The sequence below is a fragment of the Corvus kubaryi genome, unplaced genomic scaffold (assembly GCF_017639235.1).
Source record: "Corvus kubaryi isolate FWS band 111438036 unplaced genomic scaffold, C.kubaryi_AGA036_p1.0 37334, whole genome shotgun sequence".
Lineage (NCBI taxonomy): Eukaryota > Metazoa > Chordata > Aves > Passeriformes > Corvidae > Corvus > Corvus kubaryi.
The window spans coordinates 8,306,312-8,320,660 of NW_024581108.1; the positions used below are offsets into that span (position 1 = coordinate 8,306,312).

A 14,349-nucleotide genomic window follows, 5' to 3' on the forward strand; every position below is an offset into this window, starting at 1 on the left:
GCCTCAATGCTCCCTAAGTGCCAGCTCAGCTCTGCTTGACACCATGTCAGCATTTTGTTGTCCTGTTGTAGAGAGGATCCAAGCTGTTGCAGGAAATATAGCGTTTATCCCATAAGCTTGTCTTGCGTGGGCTGGAGACCTTCTTCTCCTTTTAACTAATTTTGAGCTCCATTATTTACTGACATTAGCCTGTACTTCTGATTAGAATGACAATTTATCTCAAGATTGTCTGATAAAATTTCTTGAGGTATAACAAAATATCTGAAATACTTCACTGACTTACTGAGACCCACATGGCATAGGACTATCCAGTCTTTTTTTTTTTTTTCATTATAGATTTTTTAAACCTTATGTGAATGGTTGCCTACTTTGCAGAGCCTGGAGTTATTAGCATCTTTGAATCTTTCTTCTGTGCGTTATCCCTCAAAGTGTCACTAGTAATGAAACACAGAATTTTAAAAGAAACATGAAGATTTAGTTAGAAAGTTAGCTGCGCTGAATTTAGTTAAAATAGAAGTGAGTTTAGGTCCGGCTAGAATTAATTAAAGGTTAATAGTTAGTTAAGAAGAGCCCTCAGCTCAAGCTCATTAGGACTTAAAGTCTTGGACTCAGTAGAGTCCAAGATTAGTTGGGCTTTTTTCCCCATAATTCAGACAATTCATAGATGTAATATTTGAGTCCTTCAAACTGCTCCCTGAAAGCTGTACTAGACTCTGAAACAAATAGTAGTTCATTAGCTCATGTATATTGGTTCAATTGTAATCTTTTAAAAAGGCTATCAGCTATCATGCAATTCAGTTTTGTGTCTTGATCCAGTATCTGAAGACTTGTTAAGTAACACCCCATCTGCTAACCTGTATCTCTAGAGTCATTTAAGCAGCTAATGTGAGTGAATCAAATCATTCCATCTGTACTATATCAGTATTTTGGAAGCTTTTTCCTTTCATAAATTTGTCCTTTAAAACAAAGAGTCTCGAGGTTTTTTCCTGAGACTGCACCACGTTGTCTGATAAACCACTTCCCCTACTGTTCTTAATCCTACAACCCTCTAGCAGAGGTAATAATTAGATAGAAAGGATAATTTAGGCGACGCATTTAATGTTCTGGTAAGTTGGTGTTCAACGAGACATGAGGAGGAGGAACCATCATTATAGAGGCAGCCTTTCCATAGGCATTGGTATCCTGAAGATTGTACATACAGAAACCTCTCTCAGAGGAGATTTTATTTGTCTGCATGCTCCCACATTGCAGCTCTTGCCACATTATTATGAGCACTATGTCAGACAACCAATGCAGTGTCTGCTGCTTTTTGCTGTGGAGATCTGGGCACATCTAAATTATTGTACAGGGGCTAGAAAACATATCTTCTCATTTCCATAGACAAGAGCATATAGATTGCATGGACCAGAAAGGGCTTCCTCTAGTCAAGTCAATTTTTGCTACCTACTTTTGAGAATAAATTCTAATTTGTATATATGCCTCACCTAGATTATCATAATGCTGTTACCCACTACAATAAAATTAATCATCTTAATGTTGGCAATTCCTATACATACACAGGTGGGCACAAATAGAATCTTAATCAATAGACACTAATCAAGAAAGCAGTAGCTTCAACTATACATTAAATAACAGCTCAGGCATTCATAAATGTTTCTCCAACAGGAAGGTGAATGTCTTCAATACTTATCAGGAAGAATTTTTAATGGAAAAAGCTTCTGTAGAAAGATGATTAATGCTAAAATTGAAAATATAATACAAAGCAGAAAACCTTTTATTTACCATTTGAGCATACCAGTAAAAATATTGCAAAGGGAGTCAACCAAATTAATGGAAAAGCACAATTGTTAATGCATTGTAAACCTTCTCACACGTATCTCAGAGGAATAATAGTTCTTTATCCCTTTGCTATGGTCAGAATATTAGAAATTGTGAAGTCAAAGGCCAATTTCTTAATCAAATGGCATTTTGAGAGCTATTTTATTTACAAATCCTGTGCAGTTTAGAACCAAAGCTGAAATAAGTCTCCATCTTCTGGGGAAGCAAGATGGCATTCTGCTAAATGCTAGAATTTTATCATTTGAAGGGGAAAAAAGGCAAAAAGAAAGCAGCCAGTGAGACCTACGAATATAAAAGCATTTGAGATCTCAGAAGGAGCTTAAATCAATGCACTGCCACAGTTACAGCACAGATGAAAGAGCCTGCTGTCTCAACTGCCAGGAAACTACTTAGAAACTCTCACTTTGATTTTTTTTTTTTGGTAGTCCGTTACATTACCACTAAATGCAATATACGGAGACATCACTGCTTTGATGTTGTACAGCTACAACAAATGGAAACTAATATGGTAGAACAGTCAAGCTATGTAATTTGCATTTGTATATACAAATATATACCCATCAATCTTCTTACTTCTAGACCGCTTATCACTGCCACCCATCTGCCTCCTTACTGATGCTTCTGTTTTCATAAAAGTGACAATTATTTTACACCCATGTCCTGAAGAGAGATACATATATTTCAGAGGGGTGTAAAAATTAAAATTTTCTCCAAGCTATTGTCTCCCAGAACAAATTCTTCACTTGCAAAGGGTTCTAAGAGTACTTTGAAACAATTTCAAATTGGAGCACAACAGCTGCCAGAGCTTACAGGATTTTTGTTCACACAGATCTTGTCACACTAAGAATACTTACTCTCTTCTTGAAAAACAACACATTGTTGAACAGGCTAGATTCTCTGACCTGCTCCAGTCTATACTCATCTAGCAGTATGTGAGATTATACACAATAGCTCTTGTTAGGTGAAAGTAGTGTAGGGAAAAGTACACAAGCATGTCTAGATCTGCATCTCCTCTGTGGCCTCTGCTGGAATCCCAGTTATTGATGGAATAGAAATAATGCAGATAGGTACTAGGATTCATTTTTGGCACCATCTTCCCCATCATCACCTGTCCAGCTGGGATTTTGCCATATAATAATGAGTTTGTGTAAAAACTGAAGGTCATGGGGCAAGAGAGAGTGCACAGCCTGAAGAGGACTTCACTGTTTCCTCTTCTAGTGTTACTGAAAAACATTTCTCCTCTACAAGATCTCCCAAAGGGAAAATGCAGGGATAGCACTGAGCAGGAGTTACTATACTGGGTGATCTGACTGGAAATGCCTCAGGCACTTTGTCCACATTCTGCATGGATGGCACAGGTCTTCCACACAGTCCCTCAGGACAGGCCAAAGTTTGGACAGGAACCAGATCCATTTTTGTAGAGTGGAACAAAAATTAAATTTAATGTCTGGGTATTTTTCCCATTGCTTCTAGAACACAGACTGTGGACAAAACTGAAAGGTCTTACACAGACAGAGCTCTCAATAAACAGTGCAGGGGTTTTACCTCAGTAAGCACTTCAGAAACTGGCATCTCTTTGTTGTGTAGTGATTCTGCTAACAGCAAAGGCGTCTACAATGTTTTGTGGCTGACGTGGAAGTACTTGTCACCAGTAATGAACTTTTTCTTCAAAATACGTGAATTAAAAGTTTCAGATTCATATGAATGTTTAATAACAATCTTTTAACCTGGAAAAATAATTTTACACAATAATGATCTCTTTACAATTTACTCCAGTTCCTCAAGTAAGACTTGTAATGTCTCTAGATCCTGGGACTAAGTTAGACTCAGTTTTTACGTTTATTTAGTAACAGAGCAGACTGGTCATTTCTTACAAAAGACATCAGCAGGGACCTTTGCATGCCTCTCCCATCATTGCAGTTTGCAGAATCGTTTTACTTAGAGCCTTAACCTGTGATTCCTTTCGCATCACCATTCCCCAGTGAGGTAATTTGGTGTGTGTTTACTAACAGCAAAGCAGGCATTGTGTCCCTTAGTATCTTCAGACGTGTCTGTAAAGATTAGAATTGTAACTTACAGTTGCAACTTATGCTGAGCAGTTTTAGATTTCAGAATACTGAGAGCACATTATAATTGATCATACATTGCACGTTGGCCTACATCTCTCTTTTGGGATATAAGGGGCAATCATTGGAGTCTGGATCTGTGAGAAAAGGAGGGAGATCCAATGTTAAAATTTAAATTGTAGCAGTTCTACTACTGGGACAGAGCCAGGCAATGCAGTAAAACCAAGCTTGTGCAAACTTATCTCCCTGCATATTAGTGCAATGTGAATACACATTACCTTCCTAAACAGGAAAAATGTAGCACTTTCCACTTCTAGTCCAAGTTCTAGTCCAATGCTAGAGACCAACACAAGCAAGACAGCAGGACAGCACTTGTCAGCAGTACAGCTGACAGCTTCATTGTGACCTGGACTCTGTCCCAATAGGATGCTCCACAGGGCCAGTCTCTCATCTTCCACAGAAGATGCTTTCTACCTAAATGTTTCAGGTGAAAGGCTGGGTCAGTGAACAGCTGAATGTTAATTTACTCATTAAACAGATCCACTTGGATTATTTAGGATTAAGGGATATTAAACAGGTGCCATTCCTGCTGTGCAAAGTCCCGGCACTGCTGCTTGCCAGAACCTGGCCTGATAAACCACACAAGCAGCGGATCCAGGCGCGCTCTGTTTCGTGCACTCATCCATAAGCAGCCTCTGTTGGCCATGGGATACAGAGCACTGCTCTGGCACAACACGGCAGAGGTGTGTTCTCACTTGTGAAGTTTCAGTGCTGTTCAGGTTTTTGCTTCAGGGTCTAAAGGGAAGCACATTCTGCTGTGCTTGGTGGGTACCAGCCTGATGCTGAGGAGAGGGGCTGAGCGGGCAGGGCTGGTTGCAGTTCCGGCTGCTGCTCCATTGGTGTGTGAGGCACAGACAGCAGTCCTTACACAGCACTTCTCGCCTTTATCTCCTCTTGAGGGGGTTTAATAAGACATTAAAGGAGAGGTGGTAGCTTGAGGGGGCTTGGGCTCAGCATTGAGCTCTGCAAGGGAGGCAAGTGCCTGTTCCCAGTGCAAGCAGGAGCAAAGTGGGGGCATTAATGAGGTGTGGAGATGGGTCGGTTCAGTTCTTCTGTGATTTTTCCGGATGCCTGAGTTTGAGTCTCACCTGGTCTATTGCCCTGCCACTTCTCTTGTGCTGAAAAGAGTCATTTAAACTGGTGATTCAGAGGCAGCCAGGTATGATGCTAAAAACCTCTCTCTGTGGTGTAGAAATTGTCATGGCTGATGGGTCATGGTGACCTTTTATCCTGACTTTGTTCACCACCTTTTAAAATGCAGCAAAGGCTTCTACACTGATTGATGGAAGATACTGTAAGCCTAAAATACACATCTCGCTATCTGATATGTGCAACATAAGAAATTTTAAAGCTCAGAATTTTGGAATTTGCCAAAAAAATGGCAAAACAATTTCAGTTGGTTTTGTATGTGTTAATGCTTGAAGCTGTCTTGTTCTAGGAAAGGCCCATAAACATAAGCACTTGCTTTTATCGCAGTGAAATCAGTGAAAGGCATGTTTGGCTAATTATCCACACCATTGGGCACCACAGTCATAAGGTTTCTACAGAAGAGGAGGATTGTTTGAGATCACTTCTTGGTTTAAGCCTTTCCATTTCATGTAACATTTTTTCTTTGGTGCAGAAATTTATATTTTTCTTAAAAATCACACTTTGCCTTCAGTTCTGGAACTTTTTTGGCTTTCCAGGGAAGGCAAATAGTGCACTGCTTATAGAATCACATGGATCAAGTAGTTAGCTCTTAGTGTGTTATTGTCTTCCACACATTTTTATATTATTGCAGTTCATAACACTGCACCACAAGCTGGAAAACAGTGAAAGCCTCTTTATTTATAAGGTTATTACAGGTATCCTCCAGTGTATCTCATGTGTATACATCCTGTCAAAATATTTCAGGATTTTGACAAAAGTGTCTGAACTTGTTTCAAGTGACATGACATGGCTTTTAACTGGTTTTTTTTTACAGTTTTAGTATCTTTAAGAGTAGATCATAAAAGTGTTACCCATACACAAAAAAAACCCAGAGAATTCCTTGCTGTACAAAAAGGTTTAAATAAGCATCAGTGGAGTTTTGCAGTTAAATAACCTGTATGGGAAATTATTATGATGCTCTCTATAATTGCTCTCAAAAAAAAAAAAAATCTTGAAGCCTGTGGAAGGTGTAACAGACCTAATTAATACCCACACTGTTTCTCCAGAGAAAAGTATTTTTTTGTAATGTAAATGCACTGCATAGAAAATGTTATTGTGCTTGTTTTATAGCTTGCCCTTATTTTTTTTCTTATTCAGCTGTAGTATATGGTATTTCCCAATGTGATGTGGAACTGTCTTCAGGACTGCAAGTTGTATTGTCATTTCTGAAATTTGGAAAACAAGAATATATTTCCTGTGCTTTTTAAGTGTTGATGTCAATTATGATCTAAAGTGTGTTTCTACATCCAGGAAGTGTGGATGTGTTTGTGCATGGCTGTGTGCACCAGTTCGAGTTCTAAAGTAGGTGGCTATTTCATTGTTGTGTTCACTATGTGTGCATGGAGTCCAGGTATCATCAAGAACATTCCTTTCAGCTTTTACAATGAAAGCTGAATCAGAGGCTGAAAACACTGACACATCTGGAATTTCAGAGCATTTCCAGGGACTGATAATTAATGGCACTCAATCAACCCTGTACCTCATCACTGATGGCTGATTAGAGTTTAGCTAATGAGAAGGTATTCAGAGAACAGTCAGGGATTTTTTATTCAGTTGTCATTTTGGTTGGGGATCTCTATGGGTTTAAGCCTGAGCTGATATCCCCGACATGCCCTAGAAGAACCCATGCAAATGGTCAGACTATTTTCTGCTGTTATTAGTTTTGTGTTACACATTAAGCTCTGCAGGTCAGAGATCACTGCTTTATATGTTTATAAAGCTATATTGCTGTCTGTGTTCTAAAGTATCTAAAAGACAGTGGCCTGGCCTCCCAATTGCACTGAATGGCAGAAGGGGATTGTTCCGTGCCTGGCAATGCTCACCCATAATAACAGGTCAGCTTAATGAGTGCTGTTTGCTGAGACACATCCACTGGATTCAGATTCATCTCAGGGCTGTCCAGTGGAATGGAAAGAGGCAATGGGCACAAACTGAAACACAGGAAGTTCCATATAAATATAAGAAAAAAGCTGCAAGGGAGATGGAACACTGAACCGGGTTCCCCAGAGAGGTGTAGTCTCTGTTTTTGGAGCTATTCAAATCCTGACTGAATACAGTCTTGGGTAGCTTCCTGTAGCTGACCCTTCTCTGAGCTGGAGGTTGGACAACACGATCTCAAAATATGCTTTCCAGTCTCAGCAAGTCTGTGGTTTTGTGATTTGCTGGGCTAGGACATAACTGGCTATGCCCGAATAGAGCAAGCTGGGGGATAGCACTGAGTGTCTGCAGGCAAAGGGCTGAGCACAGGTGGTAGCTGGTTTGCCAGTGTGCTGGTGTGCTCAGCATCAGCTCCCCAGCAGGCACACCTGGGGCTGGGCTTGCAGGTTTATCTCTGAACCGCCCTCAGGTCTGGTCCAAGGGCTGCTGCTGGTGTTACTGAGCCCTTTCTTTCCTAAACTGCAGTGGTGGTATCATGACATAGGATTAAGCAGACGATAATCCTGAAATCTTGTAGGTCTTTCCCAGTGGAGGTGCAGGAAGGGTCACCTGAAAATCAGTAAATCCAAAGAGCTTGCTTATTCTGTATGCTTCTCTGCCAGGATGGTGCTGATAACTGACTTACATTTTGTAGGTGTGCAGTGCGATCCAAAATCAAGATTTCACTGTTATTGATGACTACTGCACTGGACTGCGAGCTCTTCTTTACCTGAAAAGCATTGAGGAACTTGAAGACTGGAATGGACAGAGTCCTGCAACCATGTGCCATCAGAAAGGCAAACCAGTACCTAGAATTGCCGATCTGATGGGAAAGGTACGTTGTTTTATTGCCATTCCTGTATAATAACACCATGTCTTGGTTTTGAATGTAATTCCATAATCATTGTGTGCAGTTTCTGCTACTTACCTTGATTAATCACTGCTGCTGTCACAATTAGTCACCAAGTCATCTTCCTTCTGAATATTAACAAATATGTAGGCAGCTTAAGAAGACAAACTTGAAATGACTTGCTATGGGCTAACATTTTTCCTATAAATACGATCTCTTCACGTGATTCATAATAGCATGTCTTTAAAAAAAGTATAGGATGTAAAATTACAAATGCATTAGAACAAGTTTTGGAACTGCTTGTTTTAATGAAACTCAACTTGCTTCAGATTGATCCCAATATTGTGCCAGAAGTTCCTGGGTGTTCCAGCCAGGGTGCAGCATTCAAGAGACATGCAAAAACCCCCTTGCACTGACTCCAACCAGCTGAGACAGGTAGTCACAGACCAGGTGCTAGTTGGAACACTAGATCAGGTAGGAGTGGTCCTTCAATCACCATACCTGAGCATCTCATGGTCTTTCATGTGTGCTGATGCCCAAACCTGCAAGATAGGGGAGTTCCAGGTGAGGACGCCAGACAATTTAATAAATTCTGCAAGCTCATTTAAACTTAGCAAGTCTGTGATGAAATAGGAATGGAAATGATGGTCAGCATGAAATCCTAACCTCTGGACTGTCTTTCCTCTCTGCTCTAGTAGTTCCCTGCTACAAAAGCATTTTTGGAGGTTTTTGACAGATGCAATGGGTTGCAGCTGCCCCAGTCCTGCTCATCCCTCCACCAGGGCACCTGCTGATCCGTGCTGAGAAGCAGGGAGGTGTAACTGGCTTCCTGCTGATGCCCAGCTGCCTCCTGCTCTAAGCAAAATACCTGCACAGCAGGGAAGCCAAGCTTTTGTTTCTGGTTACTAGAGGGGATCACTTTGAAGACTGATTTCAGTTATACATCATGCCTATTGATTATCCTTCCAAAAATCTGATGTACGACTGTTGAAAATGTTGTAAAAAGTAAAGAATTACAAAAGAATAGGATTTGGAATGTCAAACGCCTCCAAATCTCTGCTTATCATTGCTGATGACTGGAATTGGATTTAGCAGGAGATTAGAGACTCCTATATTGTTGTTGTTCTCTGTGGAGCTCTGAAAATTATAACATTACCTTCAAGGAGGAAAGACAATCCTATTCCTAAAGCTCTGGATAATACACTGCTTAAAAATAAACCAAGATATAAGCAGTTTCATTTTCATCTACTTATGTTAAGCAGTTAAACCAGGCTCAAAGGGTTATATCTAAACTTCTTTCCTTTAACACCTGTGGAAACCTACACAGCATTTCCAAGTCATGTTACAGATTTGTTGTAACTCTTTAAAGCCGCACTTGGTGTTCTTTGTATTACCTTTGTATTTTACTGAGCAGACAACCATTGACAAAGATGTTTCTCATGTCCTTTTGAATAAGGAAAAGAAATTGTAATTCTTAGTCTTTTTTGCTTGTCACTACATCAATAATTAACTTTAAAAAGGTTGCGTGAAAATATGCTTTAAGGAAGCATTTAATAATTCAAAGGAATCTTGACTTGAAACAGGTCACATGAAAAAGAATAAAAACAAAGCCCTATGTAATCTTGTCTGGCTGGCTCTGTTAGACATTTAAAAGACATACAGAATATAATTGTGTATTTGTATTAGCACTGAATTACATCATTGTAACGTTGCTACTAAATAATAGGATTTAAAGTTAAGCAGGATGCATCGTTGATGAGCTATTGATACATTCTAGGCATAAGCTCAGGATGGCTGTTTGTCCAGGAATGAACAAGGGAAAAGGAAGAAAAATAATATAACTCTGGTAACTGGAAATACTATGATAAATGATCCTACTAGGGGCAATCAAATACAAAGACTTGATATCATTAATATTTATAATATCATAATTAGCAAGACTGTGCCTAAGCAGTGTTATTAGTGTAACTAATTATGTTATCATAAACTAAGTTTGCAGTATTGTAGGAATCAGTATTCTTACTTTCATAAATTATTATCAATATTGGATTTCATGTACTTGTGCCTGGTAAATTTAGTTAAGTACTGTAGTTTCATCTCAATTCAAACACAAATATCTAACTTGGATGGCAGCAAGTCATAACACCCATTTGTGATTCTCTTTCTAAAATGAATTCACTGAAAAGCACGTCCTTACTCTTTATTTGGAACAGAGAAAATAACCTATTGCTATGTCCCTATTGATAAAATAATGTGTGGGAATGTGTATGTTATATATGAAGTAAAATGTGACAGCCAAAATCCTGCCTCTTAGAAACATACAAGGAGCTGTCCCAATTTGTATTGGTATATACTATGAGATGAAATGCAGTTTCTTCAGTAAGACCTTGTGAGAAGCTAAACAGCAAATACACATGAACATTTGCATTTTAAAAAACAAAAAAATGAATTTGCTGATTTCGATGTGTTGTGGGTTTGGTGCAGTAAATTTAAAAATATACAGGAATCATCCCCCTTTTTGTTACAAGATTACTATTATTTCCAAATAGAATCACAGGGATCAGAAGTTCAGACATTTGACATTTTAAAAATAAGGAACTGAAGCAGAATTATTTTCCCCAGCATGAAGAACCACTTGCTTTCTGATTTTATACAAATTCATTGAGCCTCCACCAGTTGTAAATACAGTATGGATTTAGGAGCCATTCTGTTCCTGGATAAGTATGTTCTCAATGGTATCTGTTTTGATTCACAGTGCAGTATTGAATGTTAATGTCCATAGTTTTATATAATGGTGGACTATTCTTTTTCTAATTCATTTTCTGTCCTGGTTTCCACATCAAACAGATGCTGAGTGCAGAGTGTTGCCACAGGAGAGTGACACAGTGGAGTTTTGTCATGAAATATTGTAGTATTTGATGACCGGAGTAAACTAAAAGATAAATACTTTCTTCTAAATGGTACGCCTGACCTCAAACTGAAGCTGTCTTGCCATGCAGTCACCAGATAAATGATGAACTGAGCAGTTATCACTGTCAGGTGTTACATTTATCACAAAAATTTCCTTCCTAAACAGAGAGAATACTGAAAGTACTGTGCTAAATAGTGTAATATAACAAGCAGTTAAATAGCAAACATAAAATTCTTTGGCTGAAAAAGAGATTCATGTTGATTAGTATCTGTTCATCCTCCTGCATTAATGAAACTAATACTTCTGATAATTTATAGCCCTTGAAATATCAGAAGCATCACAGCACTGGAAAATATTTTGGAAACTTGAGTGCTCTTTTTCTGTTTTTCACTGTTGCAGAATGTATTTATTTTTGTATGTAGACCCTAAATTTATCATCTTTGAGCCAGTGGTATTTATTTTCTGATAGTCTTTTCAGTAGCTTTTCCCTTTTGCGAACATAGAGGCTGCTGCTGGAGCCATTGTCCAGGATGTGACCTGTGGTACTACACTGCCTGTAACAGGAGTGAGATTTCCACTTAGAAATGCCAGCCTCATTGGTTTCCAGTCACTGAATGATACAGTTTTCCATAGTTCCACCAACTGTACTCATTTTTTCCTGTGGCTGTAACCGTATCCATAACAGCTCCAAAGAGAGTCCTAGCGCAGATGCTGTGTCAGACTCACAAACGCGGCCAAAGCCAGAGTTCTGGGCTTCCTTCCTCATTGCTTTTCAGATGGCTTATTTAGTTGGGGTTTGGGGGTTTTTTTCTGTGGGAGGACCTGACACTTGAAACCTTGGCACAGATGACTGTCATTAATATCAACTGTGAATCACCTTTGCATGGAATAAAACTTGTCAGCTTGTCTCAGGTTTAATCTTGGTGTGCAAATCTTGATGCTGAGATGAGAGAATGGCAAGCTAATGATGACACCACACTGCTTCTCACTGACTCCTTCAGGGAAGAACTTTTGTAAAAGCACACTTACCTCAGAATGAATTTAGGACTGAGATCCAAGTGCATGCTGCAGTCAGGAAGACAGTTGAAATGTAGTGCACACTCTTACAACCCAAAGTTATTACGGTGACTGCATCGATGAGAGTAAGGGCGTAGTTGGTCTCCTTACAATACAAAATTAACAGAATTATGTTTTAAAATAATGTTCACAAGTTTCTCAGGAAGATACATGACCAGGAGCGATAAAGAGAACTCTGTTCTCACTAGGTATCTGAATGAGGTGTAGTATTCCCCAGAGATGCAATCTGATCTCCCGTGTGTCTCACTGTCTCACCTTGTCTGTTTGTTACAGGACTCTCTTACTAGTTGCTCACTGATCTTAATCCAGATAGCTGAAGTGATGATGTCCCAGAAATGCACTGATGTCAGCTGGTTATCACAGAAGTGGTACAGTATGTCTCTGTAAAAACTTCCATTAATGGCAGCTGTAAAAATCACACTTAAGGCAGTGGCTGCTAGACATGCCAGGTAGCTAAACAAAAATATGGCCTGGTATTCAGTTGGTAGGTGTGGGTTTATAGGAAGAGAGAAATACATATGGATGTTTCATACTTCGCTTTCAGCACCAGGAGTTATGCAAAAGTGACATTTGTTTGATCATGTCTAAATGATAAAAAATTTAAAATAACAACAACTAATCATTTAAGCATCTTGATTCCAGAAATATACAAAACCCCAAACAAACTGTGGACAGTTCTCAACTATTAAGGTTGTGCTGTACTAAAAATGTTAAAATTTTATCTAGTAAAAACACATTTTATAGACAGGGGCTTTATTCCTCAGACAGATGAGAGAGAATGATGCTGTACATGCACAATGTATGACTTCAGTGAAATTTCATCATCTTAAACTTCACAACCTTCTGATTTTCTTCTCTGAATGGACTTCCCATTGGAACAGACAAAAATACTCATTTCCTTCAAGTATCTGTAGGTACTAAAAGCTGAGTCTTCTGAACAGTATAAACTTGCTAAATTCTAACTGTACCGCAGTGAAATCTAAATAGTCTTTTGTATGGCAGAGAAAAAACCTTGCTATACCAACCAGATTTCAAAAAAAATATTAAATTAACTCTTACATTAAATAAATAAATGGGAACTCACAGCTCTGCAAGAACAATGTTGCTTCATAAAGTTTTTTGTCTGCCTTTAGATTCTTCAAGACCTCTGACTGCCATCACTGAACAGAGGTTTTCACCCTTCAGAACTGCTCCTTGTTCTTTGGGAAAGCTAATTTGTCCAGTGTGGTAAAGAACTGTCCCCTTGTTTCCAGCACTACATTAAAAAAGGCAGAAAAAATGGTATTTGCGGCTGGAAATATGGACTGTTTCATCATATGTTGATATAAAGATTGCAATAAAATAATTAATATTGGTGAAGAAACCCTTTTTCCCATATTGCTATCACCAGTTCTGAAAAAAAGTCAGAGGGAAAAAGAATTAGTTTTAAGCTGTGCTGGACTGACCCTGGCTGAATGCCAAGTACCCACCAAAGCCACTCTCTCACTCTCCTCTGCAGCTGGACAGGGAAGAGAAAATATAACCAAAGGCTTATGGGTTGAGGTAAGGACTGGGAGAGATCCCTCACCAAATACCATCATGGGCAAAACAGACTCGATTTGGGGATATTAATTGAATTTATTACCAATCAAAATCAAGGCAGGATAATGAGAAGTCAAACAAATCTTAAAAACACCTTTTCCCTCACTTCTCCCTCCCTTCCAGGCTCTCCTTCCTCCCCACAAGTGGTGCAGGGAGACAGGGAATGGGGGTTTTGGTCAGTTCATCACATGCTGTTTCTCCTTAGGGAAAGGAGTCCTTCCACTGATCACTGGATCAGTGCAGGATCCCTCCCATGGAAGACAATTTTCCCCAAACTTTTCCAACGTGAGTCCTCCCTTATGAGCTACAGTTCTTCATGAACAGCAGTTCCATGGGGTGCAGCCCTTCAAGACTAGGCTGCTCCAGTGTGGGCCTCCCACAGGTTCATAGCTCCTATGAGGAAACCTGCTCCAGCTTGAGCTCCTCTCTCTGCAGGTCTGGTGGCCAGGAGCCTCTTCCAGCATGGGCTTCCTACAGGTTCACAACCCTCTCTCAGGCATCCACCTGCTCCAGTGTGGGTCTCCTCCATGGGCTGCGGGTGGATCTGTGCATCCCTATAGACTTCCATGGGCTGCAGGGGCACAGCTGCCTCACTATGGTCTGCACCAGGGACTGCAGGGGAATCTCAGCTCTGGTGCTTGGAGCACCTCCTCCCCCTCTTTCTTCACTGATGTTGGGGTCTGCAGTTGTTCCTCTCACATATTCCCACTTGTCTCTTCTCTGAGTGCAATTACTTCTGTGCAATAACTTCTCTTTCCTTTTTAAATGTGTAATCACAGAGGCATTACTGTAATTCCTGATTGGCTTGGTCATGGCCAGCTGCAGGTCCATCACCCTATCAGACATGGGGGAACCTTCCA

General features: G+C 39.8%; 1 protein-coding gene across 5 annotated transcripts in view; it reads left to right on the forward strand.

Moving 5' to 3' along the window:
* Positions 1–14,349, forward strand: part of DPYD (dihydropyrimidine dehydrogenase) — a 353,009-nt gene that overhangs the window by 298,087 nt on the left and 40,573 nt on the right. For all 5 annotated transcript variants that reach the window (XM_042030116.1, XM_042030118.1, XM_042030120.1 and 2 more), the window contains one exon: positions 7,726–7,905. In XM_042030116.1, the coding sequence (XP_041886050.1) occupies positions 7,726–7,905 (180 nt within the window). The remainder of the gene's footprint in view (positions 1–7,725; positions 7,906–14,349) is intronic.